At 45.7% G+C, this 15,000-nt stretch overlaps 1 protein-coding gene across 1 annotated transcript in view; it reads right to left on the minus strand.

Annotated features, from left to right (window-relative positions):
* Positions 1-15,000, minus strand: part of LOC138214050 (neuropilin-1a-like) — a 69,361-nt gene that overhangs the window by 41,001 nt on the left and 13,360 nt on the right. The window contains exon 4 of the mRNA XM_069175403.1: positions 4,499-4,680. Within this exon, the coding sequence (XP_069031504.1) occupies positions 4,499-4,680 (182 nt within the window). The remainder of the gene's footprint in view (positions 1-4,498; positions 4,681-15,000) is intronic.

Below are 15,000 nucleotides of genomic sequence, written 5' to 3' on the forward strand. Positions count from 1 at the left end.
AAGGAGCGCCGGGACGGATATAGTTCCCGGAGGAGCGATACGGGTTCTGTGGTCGGCAGGGGGCGGAGCTACGAGCCATACCAGCTCTGTGGTCGGCAGGGGGCGGAGCTACGAGCCATACCAGCTCTGTGGTCAGCAGGGGGCGGAGCTACGAGCCATACCAGCTCTGTGGTCGGCAGGGGGCGGAGCTACGAGCCATACCAGCTCTGTGGTCGGCAGGGGGCGGAGCTACGAGCCATACCAGCTCTGTGGTCGGCAGGGGGCGGAGCTACGAGCCATACCAGCTCTGTGGTCGACAGGGGGCGGAGCTACGAGCCATACCAGCTCTGTGGTCGGCAGGGGGCGGAGCTACGAGCCATACCAGCTCTGTGGTCGACAGGGGGCGGAGCTACGAGCCACGAGCCCGATGTCCTCTGCAGGACGGCGGCTGCGCTCCGTGGTTAGAGGTTTACTCGTAGTAATGACAGACAGGACGAAGCCACGGACGGAAACACAGCGGTGAGCGGAGACGTCTGTCCAACGCAGCACACTTTAACAAAAACAACTCAAATGAAGCAGAAACTATTATTTTATGTCCTGGTTTTGCTGAAAAACATTTAATAATGACTCTAGGAGACGGGATGAGGACGGCAGGTGATGACGCACACGGAGCGGGAGGAAGCGAAAACGCTCGTGGGGAAGTGTTTTAAGATGATGTCACTCAATCAACTGCAGAACCTGAGTTGAATGTGTTGTTGTTTTTTGGGTGACGTTTCAAGAGGGGGCGGAGCTTCACCGTCCGAGACAGAGGAAGACGCGTCAGGTCGGGAGACACCAGCTGGGTTTTATTTGTGTCGCCGTGAATTCGTCCCCCCAGAGTCAGACCGTCAACACCGAGTTCCACCGGGACCTTCTGAGGGGAACGATCACTGCGAACCACCCGAACTGTGTCGCCATGGCAACAGGCTTCTCCAATACATCAACAAAAACGCGCTGATGTCGATCCAGAGACGAAACTCCGAATACTTCCTCGTCACGGTTGTTGCTTCCTGTTGCTCCGTGTGCATCGGCGTGCAAGAGGAACCGACTCTGAACTTTTTTTTCCTATCGCACCCCGGTCGCCATGGTAACAGGAAAGCAACACATTGGCAGAAGAAGGAACCTGAACTGCAGTTTTCTGTGTGAAAAATAAAAGGTGCTCTTCACACCCAACTGGTATGGAAATATCTCACTGCGTCAACACCGAGATAAAATCAGTCTTCAACAACATCACGAGGATTTCCTCCTTCAACCGACTCGGGTTTTTAATTTTCTCAATAAACAACAAATCCTGATTATTATGAGAAAGATTTAGTTTTTTTTTAACACTTTTACACAAAGAAAATAAAATTTAAAAAAACAGAACATACAAATAATGTATTGGACCAATGAAGTTAAATAACCATGACAGGAGCTTGATACGTGTACAGAAAGTCATGTTTGGTATTTCTTTAAGATCCTACAGGTGGACCGTTAGACTTCACGTATCGTCCCAACAAGAAAATTAGGACTCAGATAAACGTCTCAGCCAAGATTGATTGTATTCATATCCAGTTCATAATAAATACAGAAAGTATTGAATTTGAAGTACTAAAAGAAACACTTTTTTTTTAATGTATTATGTGTTAAGTATTTTTTGCGTGAAACAAATACATATAAACACGTCTTAATATGTAAAAGTGAGCCTGATCCGTGTCCCTCTGATGCTTCCGACTCTGATTGATTCCCTGTTAGATGCTAAAGCGATCGAAGGACACAACAGAGAGAGACGTGGTGCCGGAGAGACAAAGGAGGTCTGAGCGGAGTAAAAAGCTGTTTGTAACCGGAGCAGCGGCTCCATTTACTTTCACTACGCTGCAGAGACTCTAATGGATTTTAAATGTGGCGAGAAGGAAGGCAGCAACATAGCAGGGGGATTACCTGAGCCAGTACAAGGGCTGTTTTTAACTTGTTAGGTGGTAGAGGAGCCGTATTGAGGCCATCACACACACACACACACACACACACACACACACACACACACACACACACACACACACACACACACACACACACACACACACACACACACACACACCCTGTCCTAGTTTCAGAGCCCCTCTTCTCTGCCAGAGCATCCATCTCATCTGCAGGTCACCCTGCTGCCTCCAAGGACAAACAGCCCATTAGCTAAATGAGCCTGGGGTCCCGTACACCTGTCTCATGCATATGCACACACACAAACAAACACACACACACACACACACACACACACACACACACACACACACACACACACACACACACACACACACACACACGGTCGTAATGCAGCTGAGCTCTAGCTGGCAGAGAGGAGACAGTAACAACAACAACAACAACAACAACAACAGGAAAACAGTGGCTGTTAGTCTGACCGTCACCGGGTGGGAAAACTGCAGCAGAAGCGACAAACTGCATCGATGTGAGAAATCAGACACTTTGACCAATCAGAGAGTCCGACAGGTTTAAAGAACCAGCAGCTGGATTCAGAAGCTGTTGTGGAGCTTTTGATGAGCTTCATCAGCAGGATGAGTTTATCCAGTAAGAACTTCTGGTTCAGGTAAAACATTTAAACAGGAGGAACTCCATTAAAACCACCAACGCCTCGTTCACTTTGAAATTCACCTCCTATCTCAGCTCAAAGGGATTCAGAAGTGGAACTTTTCTCTGAAACGAACCGTCCGATGAATCCTGAAAACTTATCAAGTTTTTATTAGAGATCTAAGCTCAAATATAAATCATCAGAATCTTTGTGGAAGTTACATCTTTAAAAAAAGAAAGATCTTTAGAAAAGACGTTGGGGACAGCGCTGACACGCCGCTGACCTACTTTAAAAAGATTTATTACGCTGACTTTCTAATAACATCCTGTCATTCAGCAGACACGGCTTCACACGGCACCCTCGAATTAAAGTGGATACAGGAAGATTTCTGAAGTCTTGGTATCAGAGGAGGAGGAGGAGGAGAAGGAAGAGGAAGAAGAAGAGGAAGAGGAAGAAGAAGAGGACGACGAAGAAGAAGAAGAAGAAGAAGAAGAAGAAGAAGAAGAAGAAGAAGAAGAAGAAGAAGAAGAAGAAGAAGAGCCCTCGTCAGACCGCCTCGGTTGAAGTACAAAAGAGCTCTTTCCTATTAAGCTTTCATCCTATGATACCGTCCTCTCCAACACGTCCATGTGGGATGATTATTTCTGGATCCTGTGAATGGTTATTGTTCTCTGGGGTGCAAACAAAAAATAAAAGGTAAAGAGGATTGTCTCACGCATGTTCCCCTTTTTCATCTGATTTATCTCCGCTCCCCGTCGGTGGAAATTGAAGCGGCCGCCAGAGACTCTGTGTTTTGGCGGCCGCTCAAGTAGACCCAGGAGAGAAGAGCAAATACAAATGTAGGACGCGGGCAGCGAGGTTCCTTCCTCCACATGTTTATGGAGGTCTATCCTGCTCGCATCCTGCCTCGGCCGGGACCTGCCGTCCCTCCGCCGCTCTCCGGGCTCGGAGTTGATTTGGCCTGCAGCTCGGAGGCTTTCTGCTCCGTTGTTTAGACAACGAGGACGTCAAACACGAGGAGAGGAATATTTTTAAACCCTAATTTCTCAGAAAGGTCACGAGAGGGTGAAACTTTCAGGTTTAATCAAACTGAGATGATTTCGTCGTGTTGCTGCAGTTTCCAGGTCGTTTCTTATTGCTGCTGCTTTCATGAATACCATCAACATACAAGCTTCTGTACTCTAAAAATAAAACACATGTAGAACACAGTTACCGCGGTAATTGAGCACTAAACTGCCTCTTCATTTCAAAATCTATCAAATTTATGGAGACCGCAGCAACGCTAAAAACTCAACACACTCAGGAGAGAGTGTTTGGTCAAACTCAAACAACTGAAAAGGGCTCAGAACTGGTCCACAGTTCAGGAACTGGGAACTTAAACGACTAAAACTTAAAAGAGAAAGCTGCCAAGATGTTTATAAAAACCCTCAAGATCAGCAAAAGTCAAATTAGGAAAACTGGATTTTCTCTTCCGCATTTCAAAAAGTGCCTTCAGCTGTGATACCAGCGAGTGCTACTGGAGGTCGGCTCCAAAAAGCCTCCGGCTCCATAGACTCTCATTCAACGTCTCAAGATTCAAGAAGACCTGTTTTTGGGGGCGTGTCTGTTTGATTGACAGGCCTGTGGTGCAGTCAGGTTACAGCTATCGATGGGCGGGACGTAGTATCGTCAGGTTTCCGATCAGATCGGTCAGATCCACCGCTGGCTCCTCCCCCAGCTCGTCCAAATATGGTCACTTCCTGCTTCGAACCACTCCGAACTAAAACATTTTCAAACTGAATGAACGGCCTTCAGATCTCAGTGTGGTCAAATGTTTAATCCGTTTCAGTTCGGTTGTCGACTGCTGCTGCAGCTCGAACAGCTGGAAACACAGCTGGATCTATTTTTTGAAAAAAAGCAGCACAGAGCTCCACCCACCTGTCTTGAAGACCTCGTAGCGGACGGAGAATCCGGCTCCGTGGGTCTCGTAGTCGGAGACGAACTTGATGAGGAGCTGGCTGCCGCTGGAGATGATCGGAGACGGAGCGATCTTCCCGCAAAACTTTCCCAACATGGTAGAAAACTCGTCGCCGCCATTGTAAACTTCCACGTAGTCGTACCTGCAGGAGGAAAAAAAGGGAAAAGGTTCAGGATTTGGACGAACGGGAGATCCTGATTGATTCAGCATCGATTCTCAACTGTTCATTTAAGAGGATTTGACTTGTTAAAGTCAGTTTAACAGAGCAGGTGTTACAGACTGGAGGCCGCGAGGGTCCAACGAAAGACGACTTCAACACGCGTGACAGGAAGTGCAACATTTCAGAGCTCGACCCAAATTCGAGAGTCAAAGTCAGAGTAGCACTGAAAAGTCAAACTCTCCGACTTCAACTGACTGAAAACACTCAGATTCAACGACCTGTGATGAACAGAAAAACAGACACGTCACTGTTGTCGGACAAAAGTTCTCACTGCTTAAACCTGCTACAGTTATGACCACAAACAACTTACAAACACAATAAACAACAATAAATAAACAATAAGAAGCCCGCTTGTTTCTTATCCTTATTTTTGGCATCTGATTTGTATCATTATTTGATAGACAAAGCTTTTGAAACTGACATTTTCCTGCAAGAAACATCTTTACCGAAGTGTTTGCTGCCTGTTGAGGATGTTAGAGGATGAAACCATGGCAACACAGGAAACACTTGAAATAAGGTGATAAAGACAAAGACTGATAAATGGCAACTTAAGTTTAGAAATAAAATTCATAGATATTCCAGGATTTGGCCCCAAAAATATCGAATCCTCTGATTTTCTCTGCCTGGAAAAGCCTTTTTTAAATTGCCTGAGCTGCGTGAACCTTTTCAGCTGCTTCAACACTGACCGTTCCTCAGAAAATATGTCTCCTGCAGCTCCGACTGTGTATTTCTAATGGGAAACTTTCCCGGAAGGAATATTGATTAAAAAAGGTCCATGTTGAAGGAACGTGTCCGGTACTCTGCTGCCGAGACGGCTTTTTTTAAATTGGTCTCAAACAGTGAAGGAAGTTTAAAACGACACACCCACACGGTGGAAACCACAACAAAAGCAGAGCCGGCTCGTCTTTCTCCGACATGTTTGGCCGGCGCTCAGAGCTTCTGGGTTTTCACTGAACTGAGGCGTTTCCCTGAATGCCGATCCGGTCAGCTGATTCTGTTTAAAATGTTTAGTCTTCTCGTCCTTACAGACCAAAACTCTGCGTGTTGCTCGTGCAGCTTTTCTACAGAAAAGGTCACCATGATGTCAGCGCTTTTCATTTTCTCTATAAGTACGATATCTAACCTCATATTTTGTTTCATATATTCACAGGACTGCATCTAAAGTAAAAAAAAAGAAAAGAAGAGGCTTTGTGCTCATGTTGCTGTTTACGCTGATAAGAAAATATCAGCGTTTCCTCAAGTACGTGTGGAAAAATGAAAAAAGAAAATCCGGGTTTGGGGGAAAAGTGCAGCGTGCCGTCTGAGAGTCTGTGAGATCGGACTGCTTTATCAGGGAAAGGAGAGATAACAGGGATATGAGCACATGGCGGCGTGCAGCAGCAGGAGGCTGTGAAGGAGTCCTACTGAGCGCGCTCAGAGGCTCCGTTGGTCACGGCTGTCGGCGCGGGACCTCCCGCCGCCGCAGCGCCTCATCCGTTTCCGGCCGACACCCTTCTGTCCACCCGCCTGATTATCTCTGCATCACGTCTCTTTTTTTTTTCTTCTTCTTCTTCTGCACACGCTGCTTAAAAAGAGTCAACGTGAGTTCCTGAAACATCAGCAGACTTTAAAACTTCTCAGCGGCTCCAAAAACACTCCGAACGGAGGTCGGAGGTCAGAGGTCAGAGGTCGGAGGTCGGATGTGTTCTTGTCTTCAGATTAGAACGACACGAAAGCCACAAAACAACCAGAATGCATTGCAGCAGCCGTGAAAGAAGCAGCAGAGGATTCAGTCAGTTTCTACTCCGTCAGAGTAAAGACAGAAATCCAGATCCAGAGTCCATCTCTGAGGTTGACAACAAAAAGAACCTTTTAACCAGAAAATAATGGAAGCTCGTGAAAATTACAAACTCCTGATGGACAGTTTTAAATATTCCTGCATGATTCTGAACCATCACTGTTGTCTGGACCTCTCCAGACACCCCCACCCCCCACCCCCCCCCTCCCGCAACATGACTTGGACTTTTTTTTTCCACCCTGATTCTCGCGTGTCGCTGCTCAGACATTCGTCTGATATTATTGCTTTATTCCCTGAAAGCACTTTGCAGCTGTTATGATAAGTGCCATTCAAATAAAGCTCATTATGACAGCTTGATATACGATATATATATCAAACCACTTCCTCTCACAGGCAGCTGTGGAAACGAGCTACAGAACCGATCTGTATGAGCTGCAAGAAGGAAATCCAGACCGAGCTCTGGAGGTGGTGGTGGTGGTGGTGGTGTGTGTGTGTGTGGGGGGGGGGGTCTCCTGCATGACCTCTGACCTCTCGGACCATCTATCATTATATCATGATGCTGCTTCAGCGTGCTCAGCAGTTTAGCTCTCAGGTAGGAATGTGTGGAATCACAGGAATGCGTCTCATGACACAAATAAAGTAACTACCTAACCTAACCTAACCTAACCTAACCTAACCTAACCTAACCTAACCTAACCTAACCTAACCTAAACAACCTGTAATGTATTTACCACAGATGAACCGGATGAGATAAAAAAAAAACACGGAAAAACACCGTTCCCACGGAAACCTCCCCATCAGCAGGTCCGAACTGACCTCGTCCAGACAGTCAGCCGGACTCAGACCGCTGACGGGTCTTTGTCCTCGTGGCTAACAGCATTAAAACGCAGACAGACGGACACTTTTAAAAAGAGCCTCCACGTGAGTTGGACACGGGAAATTTATTTTCTCCCCCAAATCTGCGACAGACATCTTGATTTAAATGTTTCGGTCTCGTCAGTAATGAAAACCAAATGGACAAAATGGCAACGTGTAAGAAATGCAAACAAATAAAATCGCTCGTTTGAATAAAAAGCAGTGACTTTGCCGTTTTATGGTTTTCCCCTCAGTCCACCAATCAGCTGGCAGGAAAACACCAAGTCAGCACATTTGAGGATGTTGACTAATCTTACTTTCAACAAATCAGCAAATGAGATGTTTCCTACTGAGAGAGAGACGGACAATAAAGCAGAATCTGATTTTAATTTTACAGGAAAAGCTGCAGAAATATTCAACACAGAAATGAACAACCAGAAGCCAAAACAGAAAAACCTGCGTCGATGTTTCGGTCTGAATCTTAACATGCTGAATATTACTGCAACAACATCCTCTGAAAACACGATCATACAACACATTAATAAACTTCAACACTGAAACATTTCGAACTGACAGCTGGAGGTATAAAAATGTTTTCTGGGAGTAAATGGAGGCGCTGCAGGTGAATAAAACCGGCCCTCTCTCTGACTTCCCTCTTCACCCTGCCTCGTAGTCCTCCTCTCCACGGACGCCTTTTACACGCCCGCTGAGAAATGGACTCAAGTGCTCACTTGTAAAGTCTTGGTGCCGGCGGTGTTTAGGTGATGGTGTTTTAATTCATCGCATCAAACATCCTCCTCCTCCTTTTCCTCCTCCACCACCTCCACCTCCTCCTCCTCCTCCTCCTCCTCCTCCTCCTCCTTTTCCTCCTCCACCACCTCCACCTCCTCCTTCTCCTTTTCCTCCTCCTCCACCTCCCCCCCCTCCTCCTCCTTTTCCTCATCCACCTCCTCCTCCTCCTCCTCCTCCTCCTCCTCCTCCTCCTCGCCGCTGTGTCTTTCAGAGGCTGGTAAAATGAGAGCCATCGGGAGGCAGAGAGGTGGAGGGTGAGTGTGGATGCAGATGGTTGAACCCTCTCAGCCGCGGCGTCCGTCAGTCCTGCAGGCGGTCGGTGTTTCCAGACAGCTCGGTTAATGAAGTGGCTTCTGTCTCTTCACACTCCGGTTCAGGAGAGTCTCTCAGTCTGACGCCCTGCAGCCTCCGTCTCCATCTCGCATCACTCATTAACCACACCGGCCGGCCGTGCCCTCCAAACGCAGCCGTCCGTGAGCCGATGCCTTGCTCAAGGGCGAGAGGAGTCGCCCGTCGTTCCACCCGGAGGCCCGAGAGCGGATGTTTGAATGAACATTTTCCTGCTGTTTACCGGCGCTCTTATCCACAGCGGCCGAAAGGTCGCGCTTAATAAGAGACCGGCGGCAGGAAGTGACATCGAAGGTGAAACGGTGGATAAAAATATTCAAGAAAGGGTTTGAAAACTGGAACCGTCTCACAGGAAACATGTTCTGACTCCATTTATTCTATAAAATAAGAAAACAACAATAATTTAGGGTGTTTTTACTCAGAAAAATCCGACCTAACGATGATGTTTTACAATCACGTGCTCCAATAATTCACAATTTTACAGGTGCAGCTTCATCTACGTGAAAAGTCTCTTTAAAAACGTTCCTCTTCTCCAGATGAAAAGTCAGATACCTCCTTGTTTCTCTACCCTGAGTTTCGCCGCTGTACGTCATATAACCATCTGATTGTTGGAGCTGGTTGTGATCACGCTTGAAGCTCTGCAGACACGACACAGGGCAGATTCAACTGACGTCTCCAGCTATTAATATTTCTAAATCAAATATTATAATAAGGAAAATGCTCTCGATGCACGAAGTGTTAAAGAAAGTTATTACGACACTATTGTATATATTTTTTTGCATAAATTCTGTGTCAAATTTCAAAACACGCTGTGACAAAACACATCATACTGAAACTATTAAAGAATTTCTAAAAGTTGTCAGAATATTTGTGAGAAAGTTTCCTACTTCTGTGATTTATTCAGTCGATATAGATGTAGAAACTAAGAACTACATTTTAAGCCAACATGCAGGAGAAGTCCTAAGATGTTCCCACGGTAACGGAGCATTTACAGATGTTCAGTTTGATGATGAACTCCATGTGGTGATGAAGGCTGTGATCGAGTCCAAAACTATTTGAACAGTGAGTGAGTTGAGATTTTGCTGTTTCAGTCACATTTACATGTTGTTTAGTTCTTCTTCACTTCAGATGCTCCTGATTTAACTCTTAAAGAGAAACTAAGAGACGTGTATTTAGCCCGAGCATGATTTCCACGAGAAACAAAAACACTTTAATTGCAAATCTAATAAAAATTTAAAAAAAAGGTGATCTCTGACCAGATGGAGAAGTCCTGATCCGAGAGGCTCCGCCCTCCTTGGCCGGCTCCGCCCACACACTGCAGCTCATTAACATGCTCGTGGTGTTGTGTTGTGTTGTGTTGCACATCTGGACGGTACCGCAGTAAACTTTGCGCATTCCTAACGTTCACCTCCCGCAAAGCGGAGCTGCAGCCTGGAATGACTCAGCGTTTCTGCAGAGCGCCGTCACACCTCCGTTCATTTCTCCCGTCCTCCTCTCTTTCCCTTCCTCTCCAGACGTGAACAGCTTCTTCCAAACAAGACTTTTTTTTCCAGACGTTTTTAAAGTTTGATCAAGTGCTGTAATATAAACTCACCTGAGGCGTCATCTGCTTCTGTCTCATTCAGTGGTTTCCTTCAATTGGCCTTTAACACACTCAGCAAAAAAACACACAAAAAAGGTGTGAACTTGTTGCACTCGGCTGCAGACAGAAAGCGGTTGTGTCTGTTTTGTTTTTGGTTTCACCTCCATCGAGCTGAACCGACATAAAACGGGACGTCAGAACCACCTCAGACCTGATTGGTCGAAGAGAAATGCAAATACCCGTCATTGTCATAACGAGGCCGCCATCGTTTCTATTTATTTTTTTAATTCACGGATGGATGTCTAGTTCACAAACAAAAATCTGGATGCAAAGTGTCGGCCGGAGAAAGAAACGCATCAAACATCAGACCGAAGCACGAGTCCCGTTTACGACTTCAACATCTAACAAAAGACGCGTGATTGTTTCAACGTCAATCAATAAAATGCACCATTGAAATCATTTTCCACGTCCCGCCTCCCAACTGCATCTCTTCCAGCTCGCGGTGACGACGTCAGCGTGAGTTTAAAGCACGACAACTTCAACAATATAACGGACAATAATAATAATAATAATAATAATAATAATAATAATAATAATAATAATAATAATATATAAATGGTGATATGTTCTGAGATGGTCATCATACAGTTTCCTCCCCGGTGGAAACAACCCGGCCGCGGTCGGCTGAGGAGGTGCAGACGTTCCTCCGTTCTGCTGTCTGTAAAATCCTCCATTTATTGCCGTGTTTTTTGTCGAAAAAACGACATCACGCACGGCGTCGCCATGACGACCAGCTACACTGAGCGAGCACTATCAGAAGACTAAACAAAGTAAAAAAAAATACCTCATACCAAAAAAAAAGGAGAAGAAAGGTGGCGTTCTGTGTTGGGAAAGAGGTCACGTGACAACCAACAGCTGTTTGAGCTTCTCTGTTACTTCCTGTTTCCTCTTCATTAGTCATCGATCACGATCGGAGCTTTTTTTACCCTAAAAACAAAGGAGCACACGTTATAATGTATGTTACATGTGTTTCCTGCATGAATTCACCACAGTGAACTCTCACAGCGGCAGTTTAATGTCCGAGCTTCATTTGAATCTGAATATGTAAAAACAATATCAAGTTTTTAAAGTTCAAATCCTCTCAGATATCAGAAACCACCGGACTGAATCTAAAAGAACCGGACCGGAACCGAACTGGACCGGAACCGGACCGGAACCGGAACCTTCACCTCGACTGTACACGTCTTAACTGTTTTCTTTAACGGGACCAGCTTTAGTTCCCAAACATAAGCCCCGCCCCCACAATGTGATCGTGAGCAGAACATCCAGTCCTTCCAGAGTGAGTAATACACACACACACACACACACACACACACACACACACACACACACACACACACACACACACACACACACACACACACACACACACACACACACACACACACACACACACACACACGGGGGATGCTGCGGGCTACAATGTTCAGTTTTGTAATACATGAGCGGTTTCTGTGTTTTACTGCTGACAAACTCAGTCTGACCAGTCGAGCTCTGCTGGGAGGCTACAGATGGCCCGTGTGTGTGTGTGTGTGTGTGTGTGTGTGTGTGTGTGTGTGTGTGTGTGTGTGTGTGTGTGTGTGTGTGTGTGTGTGTGTGTGTGTGTGTGTGTGTGAGAGAGCACTACGATGCCACCTGCCATCTCACACACTCTCACACACACACTTGAGTCTCTGCAGCTCATCATCCTCTTCATCACTTGTATTCATAGCAGCTGATTACTCACGAGCACGTGAGCACTGATTTCTAATTCTACTCTCACCGATTGACAAAATGTGCTATTTTAAATAGATATTATATAAAGATATTTTATTCTACTTTAATCAAGTCATTTTCTTCCATTTTATACTAAAGAGGGAAATATTGCACTTTTTATGTACTTTTAGTTCAGATTTTAAATTCAGGACTTTCAGTGTTTTTCGTGTTGTGATTGTTACTTAAATTTGAAAGGATTACCAGCAGACGATGATGAATGTCTGTCGTTGTTTCTGATGATCGCAGCTCCACGCTAACGGTAAAGTGCCGCTCACGCCTCGAGAGGCCAAAAGCGTGGCTATTTCACGTTTTACCGCGATACCGGGTTGTAAAGTGAAGTCATCACAAAGTGCTGATGTCATCGATTTCTAAACCAGAGTCTTCCTCTGACGTTGACATGAAACCAGCTTTAACCCACAAACAGAAGTTTGAAGTCACGACGATGATGTCGTTCTCAAAGTCAAAACAATGTTCTTAAAAGCACACAAAGACCCTCATTAATTCCTCAAAGTGAATAAACACAAACATATGGAGGAATATTTTGACCGGTGACCACGGCTGGTTATCAGATAAAACTCTGGAGGATGACGATGAAGAACACGTCCAAAAAAAATAGAGAAAACATATTCAAGCAAATCCCATTAAAGCTAATCGGGATCACACACACACACACACACACACACACACACACACACACACACACACACACACACACACACACACACACACATGAAGCCACAGAAAGTCCCTCTTCTGCCCAGAAAAATAAATTGGGCCAAAGTATGAATATCCTCCTTCTTCACCTCGGCCGTAGCCGCGGCAACACAATCCTGCTGGGAAATTAAAAACGGAGGCGAGGAGGAGGAATTTGTTCTCATTTAGGAAGCTTTAATCCGATAGAAGAGGAAAAGAGAAACCCCCTCCCCCACAAAACACACACACACACACACACACACACACACACACACACACACACACACACACACACACACACACACACACTCTCTCTTTCGGAGACGGGACTGTTTAGGGACCCTGAAGGATGAAATGAGATTTGGTGCAAACTCACTTGTGTTTAATGTGGAAAAAGTTGAAAAAAAAAAGAAGAACCAAAGTCAAAGAGCAGAAGAGTCTCTGTGGCTTAGAAATAAAAAAAATAAAAATAAAAAAAATCCACGTGGAAGAGCGACTTCTTCATTTGTGCCCCCACTCCCCAAAAAAAAAAGAAAAAAGAAAAACAAATGAGGCGAGGATGAATCAGCTGGGTGAAACGTCTGTCTGGGTAACTTTAGACTTTAAATAAACACGGAGGGAGTTTCTGAGTCTGAGAGGAGAAACTTCAGTACCCGAGAGATTTGGGAGGAAAAAGGCTCTTCGTCAGCCGACACTCCGTCCACACCTCTTTAAAGGGACTTCAGGCCAAAGCAATAAACACCGTGTCACTTCCACTGCTCTCCGACATGCGTCCCCCCCCCCCCCCCCCCCTTCCTCCCTGGCGAGCAGATCCACAGATAAAGAGTTTGAGGCAGTGGAAGCTGCTGCTGCGATTTAATGACCAACATTTCAGAAATAAACCAAGTTCAATGGAGATTATCTCCTTTTTTGCAAAATTAGCTTTTCGGTAATAAAACCCATAAACACCCCGATTATTCTGGTGTTCTGGGGACGACCGCCGCCTCCGGAGCTCGTAGTTACCAGTTAACGGATTTTTACAAGAGCAGCATGTGATTAATTTCACATTTTCTGTGATTTAAATTATAGATAGCCTCGTGAAGAGCAGCTGGAACAAAAGGAAATGCTGCTTATGCGTAAATAATTTAACACTAAATGACCATTTCTCATAATAAAGACTCTTACTTTTGTCTTTTCTCTGCTAATAGATGACTGAAAAAGCACAAACGCTTCCTAATATCGCTTTAATGTGCTCTATGATAACTGGAATAAGTAATCTTGATGATTCTGCTGTCAATATTTATGTGTTTCATGCATTTATTTGCGTCCTCCAGCTGTGTGAGTCAGAAACACTCGGAGCTCATGCCACAAATTCTCTCTAGCGTTTGTTGAGCTCCTTAAAGTCCTGAAAAGTTAAAATAATAAAGCTTAAGAGCCCCGGAGAGGCAGATGGTCTTTTCAAAATAATAGCAGTAAGTCAAGCTCTTATATTTGGGTTCATGTCTGTCGTATCCTCATTATTAAAGTGTGTGTCTGTGTTTGTGTGCCTCCCACATGTTTTAATCTGTGAGCGTATCTTCTACGTACACGTCTCAGCCGGAGGTCGCCCTCGGGCGTCTTCTGCCCAGACAGATGCAACACATTCCTCCGCTGAGGAAGAAAAAAAGGCTCCTTTATTGTCCGTCCTGCTCCTGAACCGGCGTGTTGGCTCCTCCAGGGGGCGGCGCTCCCGTCACGCATGTTTAAAGAAGCACAAAGGGCCTCTCGGAGCCGCTCGTCCTCCCCTCGAAGGAGGTCGGGAGACGGTCCGACCCGCCGGCTGACCTCGGACCTCGTCTCCTGACGCTGACCCGCTCCAGCCTTTTGGCACGTTGTTTTCACGGAGCCTTTGAAGTCCAGATGGCGGCTGGATCACGAGGAAGGAAGTTCAGTCGAATGTTTTTATGGACTTCTAGCTATAAGCTGTATATTCAAATGGATGGAGTCCAATTGAAGCCAATGCAGAAGTGCCTTCAAGTGTAATACCACTGAGGACCACTAGGGGCTGGCTCCAAACAAATCTCTGGCTTCAATAGATTTAGTTAAAATTCTCTCCTTGTGATCAGTGTGGTCGTCCTTCTGAAAATACCTTCAGCATTCATTCGAGAAGTACAACATTTTTGGGGGGCGTGGCTATTTGATTGACAACCTCGAGTTCAGATTCTGTCCGTCACCATCTTTGCTAGTTCAGAGCGGTTTGGAGCAGGAAGTGACCATATTTGGACGAGCTGGGGGAGGAGCCAGAGGTGGATCTGACCGATCTGATCGGAAACCTGACTGCACCACAGGCCTGTCAATCAAACAGACACACTAACGTGACGTTTTTTCCCCCTGAGACTGTTTCTCTGGTGGAAAAGCTGCC

The sequence above is a fragment of the Embiotoca jacksoni genome, unplaced genomic scaffold, assembly GCF_022577435.1.
Source record: "Embiotoca jacksoni isolate LCO1_2020_lvr unplaced genomic scaffold, fEmbJac1.0.p SCAF_67, whole genome shotgun sequence".
NCBI lineage: Eukaryota > Metazoa > Chordata > Actinopteri > Embiotocidae > Embiotoca > Embiotoca jacksoni.